Raw genomic sequence first — 14,057 nt, 5'->3', positions numbered from 1 at the left:
AGTGCCGGGCGGGCGCCGAGCGGGTGGCGGCTGTCGGCGTGGTGAGCGAGGCCCGGCACATGGAGGTGTACGTGGGAGAGGAGTACTGCGGAACCGGGCGGGGGGTGAGCGCCGGAGTCCTGCAGCCACCGGGGTGAGTGAGCGGCTGGGGAGCGGCGCGCTGCGGGCTGCCCGGGGGGAGCCTGAGCTGGTCATAGAACCATAGAGTCACTCGGGTTGGAAAAGACCTTAAAGATCATCGGATCCAACTACGACCTAACCATACTACCCTATGTCTAACAACCCTCCGCTAAATCACGTCCCTGAGCACCACATCCAAATGGTTTTTAAACACATCCAGGGATGGTAACTCAACCATCATCCTGGGGAACCCATTCCAGTGCTTAACAACCCTTCTGTAATGAAGTTTTTCCTGATATCCAACCTAAACTTACCCTGGTGCAACCTGAGGCCATTTCCCTTCATCTTGTCACCTGTCACCAGTGAGAAGAGACCAACCCCACTCTCACTGCAATCACCTTTCAGGTACTGGAAGAGAGCAATAATGTCTCCCCTCAGCCTTCTTTTCCCCCAGACTGAACAGCCCCAGTTTCTCCAGTCTCTCTTCACAGGCCATATTCTCCAAGCCCTTCACCAGCCTTGTTGCCCAACTTTGGATCAGCTCCAGCACCTCCATGTCCTTTCTGTAGTGAGGTGCCCATGAAGCCGTTGTGTGGCACATCTGCTTAATTAGCTACATGAAAACATCCAACCCGGAGCCTCAGGGGCGGTGTGAGTGATACATCCAACCCCCAGAGCTGCACTGAACCTTACTGTGCCCACACATAGAATATCAACGTTAAAACTGCCTTAGAAATAGGTTGGGTGTCACAGATTTCTCATTTTACTTTGCAGTGAAACTGAAACTGTGACTTTATACGAAAAGTATCTGAAATTGGAATGCCCAGCGACCTCTTGTAGGATTAAGGTAGGGAGCTTGGTGGAAACCTACAACTTTTCATTGTCTTTTTAATCATTTCATTGACTGAATTGCATCGTCCTTCCTCAAATTACTGTTATTTCTGTACCATAATCACATAACCAATTAAGGTCGTTTGGTTGTTGTATAGTCTTAATAGTTCTCTTAGTTTTTTTCCCCAATTTTCTTTTCATGAAGTTGCATGTGAAGAAGTTGTTACCTTATTGAGAAAAGCCTTCATAAACCAAAACACATTATAGGCAATCTGCAGTTACTGTATAATCAGAACTATGAACTCCACTGTGGATGTGTACACTGGTAATAGAAACCCCGATGCAGATAAATAAGCTTAGGAAAATCTATACAGCTATTGCTGTATTTAAGTACTGAGAAGAGTACTGACTGATTTCTCGATCAGGTAGGTGCCTTCTGTTCAGTCAGAATTCTTCTAAGAGTAACAACGAGAAAGAAATCAACTTCCCAACATATTCATGCAAAGAAAGTGTTGAATTGTTTTTTTCTTCCTAACCAAAATACCTTTTTTCCTTCTTGCAATAGCTGCTCTCCATTGGTGAGAAACAAAGGGTACTCATCAGTAAAATAATTGTACAAGTGAATACAGTTTCAGCAAAACTAGCAACTGATTTTCCTTCACTAGGATCAAGCATAGATCTAGACAGAGTGCAAACTATAATGGAATCTATGGGATCTAAGTTGTCTCCAGGTGCTCAGCAACTCATGGACATGGTCCGATATCAGCAGAAAGTAAGTTACTGTGCTGCTCCATAAACATCAGTAATGCTGTTCTGTGACTTTGCCTTCTGTGACAGTTAAGCATGTTCTAAACTGATCTGGTGGAAGAAGTTTTGGTTGTTGTTAACCTAGTCTTTGTGGCTTACCTGTTGGCTATCCTTAAAATGCATGCAATGGATTAAGAACATCTGCTCAAGGAGTCACATAAAGATCAGAGTTAAGAATGTTGTATCACTGTCATCGTTTTCAGCTTCACTGTTGCCATATTGTCCTTTTGTCCATTTCACTTGTCACTTCTTGTGATTTCTTAGGTGGGGGACATGTTTCTTGTTGTGTTTGGGGTGTAAGTAGATGGATTAGTTTGTCTTCTTAATTGTTATTAAAAGCTTGTCATGAAGTAATGAACACAGCACATGCAAGGAAAGTTTTTCTATGCTTTTCCCTATGAATATAATTCACAACTACTTATAAAGTCATTATATCACACTAGTAGAATGCTGTAATCACTTGGAGTTAAATATATAGCCTGGATGCTGTTACAGTATAACTTTCACTATATTTGAGTACTTAACATTTAAATGCATTTTTTTTCTTACCATCAGAACAGTTTACCTCTTGGAGACAAACTTAGTTGGATGTTTGGGAAGAACTCAGACTTTGGAAACGAGCATCCAGTGGATGGATTACACGGTGCAGCCATTCAGACATCACTACATCAGTCAATCAGTGAATCTTCATCTGTCAGAAATCCTGTAACAAGTGAAACAGGATGTGAAAACTTAAATCTGGATCTGAAAGCACAGCTTCCTGAAGGAAAGGATACTTCTAGCTCCAGAGAACTTAATACACAGCAGAATACAGTTGACCTCAGAAATGATTTTAAAGCTATGGGATCTCTGCTTATGCAGGAGCAAACAGACAGAATCCAGAACATAGCTGCTCCACAGATGCTTCTTCCTTTTCTTCAGAACTTATGTAGTCAAGTTAATCATCTTCGGCTAAAAGACGGTGAGAGGCATCTTGATAAAAACGTGTCTACTAAAGAAGAAGGCATTCAAACTGTTGGGTAAGTTAACTTACTTAACTAGCAGCTTGTGTGTGTTAGCAAATTTAAATGAGAACACAAGTGTTTTCTTCTCACTGTTTGTACCAACAGTGCAGCTAATTAGATAGATACCTGAAGAACAACAGGAGAAACGGTGAGCTGCAGGAGTGTTGCCTAGGAAGCAGAGTTCTAATAAAGCCTGAGTATCTCCAGGTCCTGGGACAGTACTGTGTTTTTAAAGAATACAATGTAAAAATAAAGAATTGTGTACTGTGTGTATGACTCTGGAAACGCTTTGCTAGGAGAGAATAAAGCCTGTCATGTGGGCATAGCTTGAACTCTTGCGTATACTGTTGAGCTATATGGATTTCCTTGTTTATAACTAGGCCTTGTAATGCATAATTGAGTCTTTAAAAAAAAAAATAGAAGGTGAATTTACATCCTTTGTTTATTAAAAAATTCACACACACAAAATGTGACAGACAGACAAGGTTTTTGCTTATGGTAAGAATCTAATTCCATCAAACCTTCATTGTCTTAAGAAGGGAGATTTTACACTCCAGCATCCATATCACTGCCATGCTCCTTGTCATTAAGGAAACAAGGTTATACTGACTGTTAATTTGTTCTTTTTACAGAATAGAACAACAGCCCATCTGCTCCTATCTGGAGAAGATCATCTCCAAAAATATGGATCTGATGGAGAAAAAACTGACAGACTACATCGATCGCCAAATCCAGGCTCTGCAGGCACACATAGATGATAAAATGGTTCTCTTAATGGACCTGGTCCAGAACTCAAAGCAAAACAATATTTCACAAGCACACTATGATTCTAATGAGGGATTCTCTAATGGGGAGAGATAAACATACGTAGATATGGAACTCCAGTGCAAGTATTTTTAAGGGCAGTTACACTTTACAAAGCTTCATATTTATGGAGTTGTAACCACAAAGAACCTCAGTGTTGATGACTTGCATTTTGTTACTGTAATTCTCCACTATTGTACACAGTTGTTAGTTTTATGAAAGATCGTAAGAATGAGTGGTTTTCCTAAATAAGATTTTTGTATGCCTTTTGTGGCTTATTTATTTAAAGAGCTTTGCTGGGAAACCATGTTTTACATGGATTTCAGTTTCTGTTTGAGAAAAATGAAGTACACTGAATAAACTGAGTTACAGCATATCTCTTTGTGTATGTGTAATCAATTCCCTCTTCTTCTGTCTTGCTTTTTGACACGTAGCATGTTACCACTAGCACGGAACATGGTTTCTTTGTGGTTTTGGTTTATTTTAATGGGACTCCTGATGAAGCTGCTTATTTCTCCATTTGTAAAAGGAATGGTAGTACCTGTACTGCTTAATTTAGGCTGTATAAGAGTCAGGCATACAGAGGGAGGAGTTGCAACCTGCGCCCTTTGAAAGCCTTCGTGGCTCTACAGGCACCCAAGTTAGAAATATAGGTTCCATAAATAATCCCTAAAAAAAAAGAGTGTTTCGCTCCTTCCTTCCTAAAGAAATTGATCCCTGCAGGAACGATCCATGCAGGTCCTTTCCAAGGGGATCTCCTTGCCAAGTGGGATATGCTGGGGTAGGGTCTGCTACATTTTGGCACTTAAATAAGTAGTCTAATGCTATAGTAGGATGATAATAGCAGTGTGGCAAAGTCTTAGTCTACAGCAAGTGAGAATGAGCCCAAATGCAGCAGCCATAGATGTAGAAATGAAGGAAAAAAAGCTGCTTACCTTTGGAAGACCTCATTTAGGCAGGGATCTCTGGCAGAAGATGCCCTCACCTCCACTGCCAACCCTTAAATGAGGTCTGGGAAGGGGTGGATCCTGGCTCCAGCCCTTCTAGTCACTCAGCTGCAATGCATGCACCTGAGCTCCCCTGGGTTGGCCCTGCCTTCCCACCAGGTGCTCCATCACTGCTTCAGGCCATGATTTAGCATTTCCACTACAAGGAGCCTTATTGCATTGTATTTACTGTAAATTAGGGATCTGATCTGCTGTCATTCAAAGAGGTAGAAGTGTCACAGAGTCCATCTTTATTGAAAGGTCAATCTTTGTACTTCACTCTGCTTATTGCTCTTCAAAATCTGGGGTGCACCATTTAACTTTGACTGTATATGGACTCCTAACTTGGACAGATACAGGTTATATTCAGTGTCTTAAGATGCTTTGAGTGAAAACTAGGGGCAGCAAGTGTTGACAAGGGGCACATAGTAGACACGTATAAGAAAACTGATGTCTCTTTAAACTATCAGCAACCCATGAAAGCCAATTGCAGAGATGGGATAGTTTGTGTAGAACAGAAATCTCATGGTTGTCCCTTTGTTTAACTCATGCTAAGTGCAGTTTCAAAATGACTTGAAAACAGAGTTGTTTTTTTCCCTTTTTTAATAAGGACCTGAATCATCTCCTACTTTAGATGTGTAACATCACATCTAAAGTGAGTTTTTTAGATGTTTTCTAAACAAACAACCAGTAGTGTTCTTCCAACTCAGTGATTTAAGATGCAGCCCTAGGTTGAGGAGTCTGTTTTTATCTGTATTCTTTTTTAAATAATTAAAAAGATTGAAACGTGTTTCCAAGCATTGTTGCATTCCAGCGCTGTTACTTTGCTTCGTTTTTCCCATTCTCCCCTCTTTCAGTGATAAATCTGAATAGAAGTTGTTACCAATTCACAACACTGTAGAGCAGTTAATAGGAACTTTGGATTTTTTGGTAGCCATATCTCGATAGGCGTTTGTTGTGATATTTTAGTACCACAGCTACCACAACGATAATGTTTGAAATCAAAACCACAAATAGAAGAGTGTAGAAGCTGCATCGTTGCTGCAGGTTTGGGGTTTCTTCAGCATCTGTCCTAGTGAGGGATTCTGTACAGAGAGAAAAGAAAGTGGAGTGTTTAAAGCTTTGAACACCACATCATTTCAAATAACAACTCAGTAAGCATTTTCTCAGGTAGTTTTTTGAGATGTTGACCTGCACTGATGCTGAAGGTTGTTGGATTGGGGCAGGAAATCTCAGCTGTCTTAAAGTTTTGTAGCTCTCATTTTAAAGCATTGTGCTGCAGATTTTTTTTGCTCCATTCGCATTCCTTCCATTTTTTGTCCCAGTAGGCAATGCATACAGTGAGAGGATATTTACCCTAGCACTGTCTCTTATGTTTATCATCTGGCATAGCATTTCTGTAGTACTAACAAACAATCAAGTGAAAGTGGGTGGTAGGTTTCTCAAAGTTAGTTCTATGACAAGATACAAAGGTTATAACAAAGCCTGATCCTGCCTGGGGATGTGTTTGTTTTTTAAAGTGACTTTATGACTTGGAGAAATAAGCTGAATTCCTTATTGTTTACTTCATTAAAAAAAAAACAAATTTGAAAATCTGAAATCTCATTTCCTAACTCTTTACGAATACGTAGTGAGGTCCTGCTCACACTACTTTTGTAACTAGAAGTGCTTATTGTTTGGCTTTAAAGGCTTGAATGCAAAAGCCCATTGGGCTGTCAGTTTGAAAAGTACTTCTGTATTCACACAAAATGCAAAGTTGTTGACCCCATTGCTCTGATACCATGCTAGATCTGAACTGCTGTAACTCACCTCACTAGTGGAAGGAATGTAATGGATTTACATAAAGGAAGAGCTTGGTTCTTAATTTGTGTATCCTTCTTACCTAGATGATCAGCAGCCCTGCGGTCTCGTTTCAGGCGGATAGGACCTACTACAGCCTTGGTTTTCCAAGTGTATGAAGAAGTATCCCTCTTGTGCCTGGAGACACAGCCTTTGGTACAGCGAGAGTTCACGTTGTTGCTGTCACAAATTAAAACATCGCACTGGAGATAAACTGATGGAGCTCTCCTCAGGAACCTGAAGGCATTAAATCTGAATCTTCCATAGTGCTCCAGGGGTGGATATGTCACCACAGTGTCATCTTTGTTACAGCTGCAACAGAATTTAGAGAGCTGTTAAAGCGGTCCACATCCAATAGTCATTCTTGCCAACTACTACTAGCTCTAACCCAGAGCATTTCACTAGGGCTATTATTTTTTTCCTCCACAATATGTGGGTATACAATGATGTGCTTCCCCCTCACCTCCCCCCAGTGCAATGGAGCACATGTTTTTCCTGGTTCCATTTATATACTGCCTTTAACATTCTATCAAATTTAGCTTCCAATCACAGCCTGCTAAAGACAGTTGGAGAGGAGACAAAGGTAAAAGGACTACAGCTGACGTACAGTTTTGTATTTTCTCATGTACTAGGAGACAATCAAAGTAATGTAAGGTCTTACCCACTTCTGATTAAGTCATATGTTATTGATCCAAAATCAGACTGTGGAGAGGCTGTGCAGGTATCAATGAACACCAAAAGGTTTGGGTCAGTGGAATGAAGACTGACTTGAGCAAAAAGAGTTTGGTTCAAGTCTACATAATAAGGGGACTCAAGTACAGGGCTGGAGAATGAATCAGAATCATAGAATGACATGCTAACGTTGTATCTTCCCACAGAGGTTGTGTTCTGGATTACATTGTTTTCTGTTACATAAATGACTTCTAGGGTTGAATTCTTTTCCATTATGCATTTTGCAACGATCTGGACAGTCTTTTTGCGGGTGATGATGTTGCCACTTTCAGAGAGAGTTATGATGTTGGTGTAAGTGATGCTCTGATCTTCCTCCTGTAAAAGAAATCGTGTGAAATGCTCAATTTTCATGACTGGAGAGGTGCAAATGTGTTGAAGTTACGAAGCCACCCAGCCACACTTATCAGAGGCTCAAGATACCTTTGCAATAGGAGGTACGTTGCAATCAAAACAACCACAATCAGCCTTCTCACTCCTATTTATGCCACACAGGAATGTTGCATGGGTTGAGGAAAATAAAAAAGCTACAGTTCATTCACTCTTGTCTAAGCAATGCTGTTAACTAGCTCTTAGGAATCTTGCTGTCACAGGGCTTTTCCCCTTCCTCGTGACTTGTATCACTTGCAGAGAACGGAGTCACATACCAAACACTGAGTTACTTCTGAATAACTGCATTGTGCAGGAATGAAATATAATACAAAAATGTTGGGAATTAATTCGTTTGGATTACCCTGGGTTTCCTTTGAAAGCCTCGTTGATCGTTAGGTGCTACCAGGGAAAAATATCTTTCATCTTCAAGACTGGAAATGTGTAATTGGATGAGCAATGTGAAAATAAATCTGCTGCTAATTCATTCACATCCTTTCCATAAACTGTTCTGATGAGTCTCTGTCATTCCCAAGCTAGTGTTGGCTTAGGACATCATTTTTTCCCCTCTTTACCTCCTTAGTTGTTCCACAGCTGCTTAAAGGAAAGGAAAAGATCACTTGGTCTGTTGTAACTGGCCTGCAGGATGGGTCATTGAGCTGTAGGTGAGTTTCATTATAGCCAAGGGAGTCCAGGTAAGCCTTGCTCAGAACAATTGTCATTCTGTCTGAAGAGCATGTAAGGGATGCTGCCATTGAGAGAGAAGATTAAAAAAAAAAAAAAAAAATTAACCAATGAAGTGTGCTGCAGTTAATTCTCACCTGGTCCAGCTCAAGGCCCGCCCTTGAGTCCGTTGCATTGTTCTTAATTTGTCAGAACCTGAGCCTGAAATGGCTTATGCACGTCTGAGGTCACTTAGAATTTCATGCTCAGTTCCCAGAATTTGGTAGGCTAGTGAAATAATGTAAAACTCACGCTTAAAATTTAATTTTAAGCACAGTAACATAATGAATTGCAGCATTTATAAAATGCAAAGGGAAGCAAAGTGCTAGTGCAGGATGGGGGAGAGGAAATAGATTTCTGGCAGACATCAAAGTTTTAGAGGCTGCCCTTTCTACCTTGGTTAACGAGAAGATGGGTATGCAAACATACAAAACCAATAAGGAAAATTGCTCAGCTTGAGGTAAAGGAAATTTCAACACACAACCCTCATTTTACCAACTGGTGTGGACCATTTTCCTGAATACCTTGTGAAACTAAAACATATAGTGAGTCAAAAAAGCTTATCTTTAAATCTCTGGAAAGACAACATTTCCTATTGTGTCCCAAAGAAGGAGAAAAATCATGTTTCCTGTGGAGAAGAAGGCCAGAAGAAGGACCAAAAAGACTGAAAAAAATGCTTTGTTTTGCAGATAGATCAGGGAAAAACTTATAGTCTGTAGGTGAAACTAATGTGGGTTTTTTGTACTTTAAGAGAGTTAATGACTACCACGATAAAGGCTGAAATCCTCAGAATGAATTGTCAGATCTTTTCGACTTTTATTATGGAGGGGAAGATTTGTATGTGAAAATGAGAAGCAAATTCCCACTCGTAGCAAATACACTTACTGTCAGGCTCTGGGGGACTTGGCAGAACGCTGGTATATCGAGCAGAAAACCCTCTGTAGGAGTTGGCATAGTCTGTAGACAGCACGACTGTCATGACATTTGAAGAAGATTCAAATGTGGGCCGAGAAACACCACATGCTTTTCCAATTAGACCAGTGTTAGTGCTGAGGCCATCGTAGACTGCCAGAAAATCAAATTGGCAGTTCTGGTCTAGTTCCAGGCTATAAAGAGAAAAACATAATTATTATACTGGGAAGTCTGAAAACTCCCTCAGTCTTGAGGCTTTTCTCCATGCACAATGTCAATCAGTGCTGCCATCCCACTAACTACAGGGGATCAACCTTGATAAAAAGCAATGAGGCTCAGGATGACCCACAAATGACGTTTTAAAACATGACCTCGATGTAGCAAAAGACCTAAATTGTTGAATTTAAATTCAGATCAACCACGATAGCTTATGGTGAGTCACCTGAAATTCTGTCTTGCTGCCTGGCTCTGCAACAGCTATGGGGTAGCACATAGGGATTTGGAACGCGTTGTGATTACCTGATCATAAAAGTCAGCAAATCACATTTGTTTTCAAGGTGTTTATATTCTTACATATCTTAGATAATATTATAGATATTACATATTATACATGTTACATAATATCTTACATGTTATAGATAAGCTTACAAACACTTTTGCTTGCTGCATTTGAAGTAATGCTTCTAAACACAATGGAAGAAGAGTAACGGCGTGTAGTCAGTGTGTAGTCATTATCTACTCACAAAAAATCCTGAAATTCTAAGCTTATCTTCGAGTTTTCTGTAGTCTGGATGTGCCAGACACAATAGGTAAATTCAGGGTAAGCTGCTGGGTAGTTGGGGCTCGTAAATGACCCACTGGGACCAGTTAAGCTTCCCCCACAGTTTTCAGTTGCTGAAAGGAAGAGCAGACACACTGGTTAACACAATGGTGTATATGTAATGAGCCATAAAAAGTAAATTCAAAAGGTACAGCAGGGTTGCTTTTCTAGAATTCCATTCCTGTGGAAATGAATAAAGGCACTAAAGATAACATTTCTATAAATTTTGGGGTATTTCAGGTTCAGGTGGCAACTCATAATTCATTATAAAATGGAGCCTGTAAGCACACGTGTATCTGCAAGGCACAGCGTAAAGAAAACTGAAATGGCTGTAGAGTTGACTTTGGTCAACCGTGAACAACTGAATTGTATTCACTTTTGGGGTAAATTAGTGCTTTGAAAAATGAATACTGAGAAGACTGTACCAACCAAAAGAAACCCTGAATGACTTTATTAGAGAAATCGTGGTCGTGGTCTGCATGGAAGTGCAAGGTCTTCGTGTTTGACTGATAGGCAAAGGCAAAATAAAATCAAGACAGTGGAAAACTCAAAAAGAAAACACAGGCTGTAAACATAGGGTATGTTTTTTTCAGTAGCAGAGTTAATTAAACACTGGAGCAGTGTAAGCAATGTTGTGACAAGTTACCTCTCCAGTTGAAGCTTTCAAGTGTTGGGTACCATGCCACTCAGATCAACAGAAACAAAGGAACTGATCAAGAGCTAGGACTGGTTATTATTATTATTTTCCTTTCAGAATAAGAATATATTGAACAAATGCAGAGAACTTACTGAATGAAACTGCCTTATAAGCCCTTCTTCAGCTTAAATGGTACAGCTTAAATGGTGTTGAATGACTGCATTAAGTTCCAGCCTTACCTGTTTCTGGTGAGAAGAAGTAATAGAAGACAAAGAAGTTTCTTGCGAAAGCCACAGAGTTTGTTGTAACAAGAAAAGTCAGACTGTTTGAAGATGATTGGAACACTGGGACGGCGTCAGTGTTGCTACATACTTGTCCAAGAAGAGGTGAATTAGGTGAGGGACCATCATAGACTTTAATATTTTCTGTTTCACAGCTTGAAGAAGGATTGAATCTATTTAAAAAAACAAACACAAACATAAATATCCAGGTTCCTTGGAGTCCACAAACTCAGTAAGTATTTTACTGAAGCAAATACAGATAAATATTTGGAGGCTGCAATGTCTTGAGGTGTAATTAAGATATTCAGCCTGATAGATTTCAATATTTTTCTGCGCTCCGTTTCGATGAAACGAAATGCTACCAGAACAGCTGGAGGAGATACTTACTTAAAATACGAGAAGACGAGCCTAATTGTTTGATTATCACTCCTCTGAATGTGCCAGACACAGTTTGCATTTGAATTGAGGTCAATCTTAAATGCTTTGTTGGGGTCTGAGAGCGAAGCACCGCATCGAGGTAGACCTGTTGGGGAACAGCAGGACAGCAACCGGCTCAGCCTTGCAACAAGGTCCGATCCTGCGCTCTGCAAACTCTGCACCATTTTGATTTTTCCTTTCTATTGTAGTAGCTAATGAAGCTTGAAAAATCAAATAGGAAAAGAGTATTAGAAAATATTTTTTCCTCCTCATTTTCACGAATAGCAGAGAAAATAGAGCTAGGGAAACACATGCAGGTGAAGCCAAAGGCAAAACTGAAAATTCCAGATGACACAGGACACCTTGGCAGCTCTCATTGGCATGGTTGGTGGTTACAAGCACCTCAAGCCCTGTCTTCCCCCTATGCTCTTTTCCTGAGGATCTTTGGATCTAGTTCTGGTTTCAGCCCTTTACATGAAAGCACCTGGGGACCTACATCCAGGGAATCAAAAGAGCTCTTCAGATTTGAGCTTCTGAAGGACCGTGTGTATGATTGGTGCTGCTCACAGTTCTGGTCCTCCATCTCTAAAAGGATACAGCTAAAGAGGGGAAGCTTCCAAAAGTGGCAACAAAGGTGAGCAAAGGTTTAGAGAAACTTCTGGACAGGAAATAAATAAACAGCTTAAAGCAATGTAGGACAGAAAAGAGGAACCAGAGGTGTCTATTCATGGTGAGGTGTTCTCTTCCTCTATAAAATTTCAGTGGCCTGAAAAAAACCCACTAAGCTGTGATTTTGAAGGAAAGGAGCCAGCTCTTTGCACGTGGATTTTTGCTGTGGATTGATGTGAATTTTAAAATTAAACGTCAGAACAGCTTAAAACTCTGAGAAAAAATGACTTGGTTAACTATCAAACACCAAGAGCAATTAATTCCTCTTCTATTCAGGACAGCTTAAAGCAGCAGGAAGCATTTCCTATACAGCATTTGCAGTCCCAGCTGAAGAGGTTGGAATTGCTGCTGAACTCCAGAGGGAAAAGAAAGATTTAGGGACAAACCTTTGTGGTCACATAGGAAACCTCTGAGCTGTAAGAGCATTACAAGGTCTGCTTTCCCTGATGTGGTACCAATGCTTCATCCCACAGCCACCACAGTGCCCAAAACCCTTTTAAAAAGCAACGCTTTCCAAGTCACTTCAGCCCTATTACTCCAATACAGTATCAATTTATAAAAGCACATTTCCATTCCAGAGCAAAATCTCTTCAAAATTGAGTTCTTAAGTTAAAAATTTGCCATAACTGCTCATATATTGCCATTTTTTGTTGTTGCTGTTGTTATTACAGTCTTTAGCAGTTACTAACATCTGAGCGTGCCAATATTTTGCAGCAGTATGCTAAAATAAGATGCACTTAGAGGTACATTTTACATTTTTCTCTTCAGTTGCCAATAAATAGTTCAAGAGCTAATTAAATTCCACAAAAAAGAATGTTACGTTCCATACCCACGAATTCTATCGAGTTGTCTTCAGCAAAAGCCAGAGCAGCTAAGAGAGGCAGCAGGAGGAGCTGTCTGAGCACCCACATTTTGATGGCAGCTGGGGTTAGCAGTTGAGGGTTTTCTGCCTTTTATACCTCCTGCTATTTCCTAATCATCTCGTACTGTGTGGTATTGCAGAGGGAGGTCTTAATATCTCTGTTGCTTTTTCCTTTTAACTGATACAAATGGGAAAGTCAACAGATGTGCCTTTTTTTTTCTCACGTGTGCTGCATGGAACTTGTTTAACTATGCTTTCATCAGCTCCGAGTCCTGTGGTTTCAAAGCATGTGTTTCTGTTGGTTCATTGAGCATCTGTTCAGGTGTGCTGACATTAGTCTGATGTGAACAGAAACGTGCTGAGTGGGACAGACAGCCACGTCCAGCCTTTGGTCAGAGAGAGCTCCACTGTTCCCACTTTCCTTTTGGCACATATCCCCTTAGGCTGCACTGGGCAAATCAGTGTGTCCTTGTTGGAGATTCCTCAGGTTGTAAAATATCATAACAGAGTTGTCTTGAGTAGTAATTTCTTGTTGCTGAAGCATTCATGGCTGGACAAGGCCAGGTTAATGCCAGCCATGGATTTAACTGAACAGAATTAATTGCACTGCAGATGCTTTTTGAGTAAAACTTGGTTTCAGAGTAGAAGCTCCAAGAGCCCCAGTTAGAATCATAGCTTCATTAAGGTTGGAAAAGCCCTCTAAGATCCCCAAACCCAAACCATGCCCACTGACCACATCTCTCATGTCCATCTCCACGGCTCTTGAGCGGTTTGTCTTTCCTGAAGGACTGAAGCTCTTTAAAGTGGAGCATTTCCTACTGCAGCAGCAAATAGCAGAGTTTAAAGCTTCCACAGGCTGTGATGCTGATAGTGCCACAGATGGCCTTGTTCTTTGGCACGTACCCAGCAGAGAAGGTTGGGAGCCTTGCTGGGAGAATCTTTCCAATGTGAAGAGGTGCAGCTGTGCAAACAGGCATTCTTTCGTGTTCCCTAGCAAAGGCAAACTGCAAAGCAGACCTCCTTGAAACCCATCCAGGTGCTTCTCATTTATAACCATTTCTTTTTTGAATAAAACAAAATTCCTTTCTTTTATATGCAAATATTGAAATATGGTGCATCTACAATTATGCTAGTCTCGGAGCAGTACCTTCCTTAAAACAATCCTCCCCATGATTTCTAACTGTCTTTAAGGATTCTGAATGTAGGTCTCTTTCTCAGGACAAGATATTCATACTGACTTTAAATGT

The 14,057-nt window shown here is 40.6% G+C and overlaps 2 protein-coding genes across 2 annotated transcripts; one reads left to right on the top strand and one right to left on the bottom strand.

The window, feature by feature from the left end:
- The first annotated feature begins 6 nt into the window (after window positions 1-6).
- Window positions 7-3,942, top strand: C8H10orf88 (chromosome 8 C10orf88 homolog). Its single transcript, XM_010714876.2, has 5 exons — window positions 7-133; window positions 895-967; window positions 1,517-1,723; window positions 2,314-2,777; window positions 3,395-3,942. The coding sequence occupies exons 1-5, from the start codon at window positions 60-62 to the stop codon at window positions 3,621-3,623; spliced, it is 1,047 nt and encodes a 348-aa protein (XP_010713178.1). The 5' UTR covers window positions 7-59; the 3' UTR covers window positions 3,624-3,942.
- Window positions 3,943-5,177: 1,235 nt separating this feature from the next.
- On the bottom strand, window positions 5,178-12,906 carry LOC104909313 (CUB and zona pellucida-like domain-containing protein 1). Its single transcript, XM_010714875.2, has 9 exons — window positions 12,778-12,906; window positions 11,250-11,385; window positions 10,821-11,035; window positions 9,868-10,018; window positions 9,098-9,318; window positions 8,065-8,237; window positions 7,053-7,438; window positions 6,435-6,703; window positions 5,178-5,637 (listed from the first exon to the last, which is right to left on the bottom strand). Exons 1-9 carry the CDS (start codon window positions 12,857-12,859, stop codon window positions 5,459-5,461), a joined length of 1,812 nt encoding a protein of 603 aa, XP_010713177.1. The 5' UTR covers window positions 12,860-12,906; the 3' UTR covers window positions 5,178-5,458.
- Window positions 12,907-14,057: the final 1,151 nt, after the last annotated feature.

This window comes from Meleagris gallopavo, chromosome 8, assembly GCF_000146605.3.
Source record: "Meleagris gallopavo isolate NT-WF06-2002-E0010 breed Aviagen turkey brand Nicholas breeding stock chromosome 8, Turkey_5.1, whole genome shotgun sequence".
Taxonomy (NCBI): Eukaryota; Metazoa; Chordata; class Aves; order Galliformes; family Phasianidae; genus Meleagris; species Meleagris gallopavo.
Note: the sequence above shows the minus strand (reverse complement) of the source record. Positions and strands in the feature narration are given on the sequence as shown.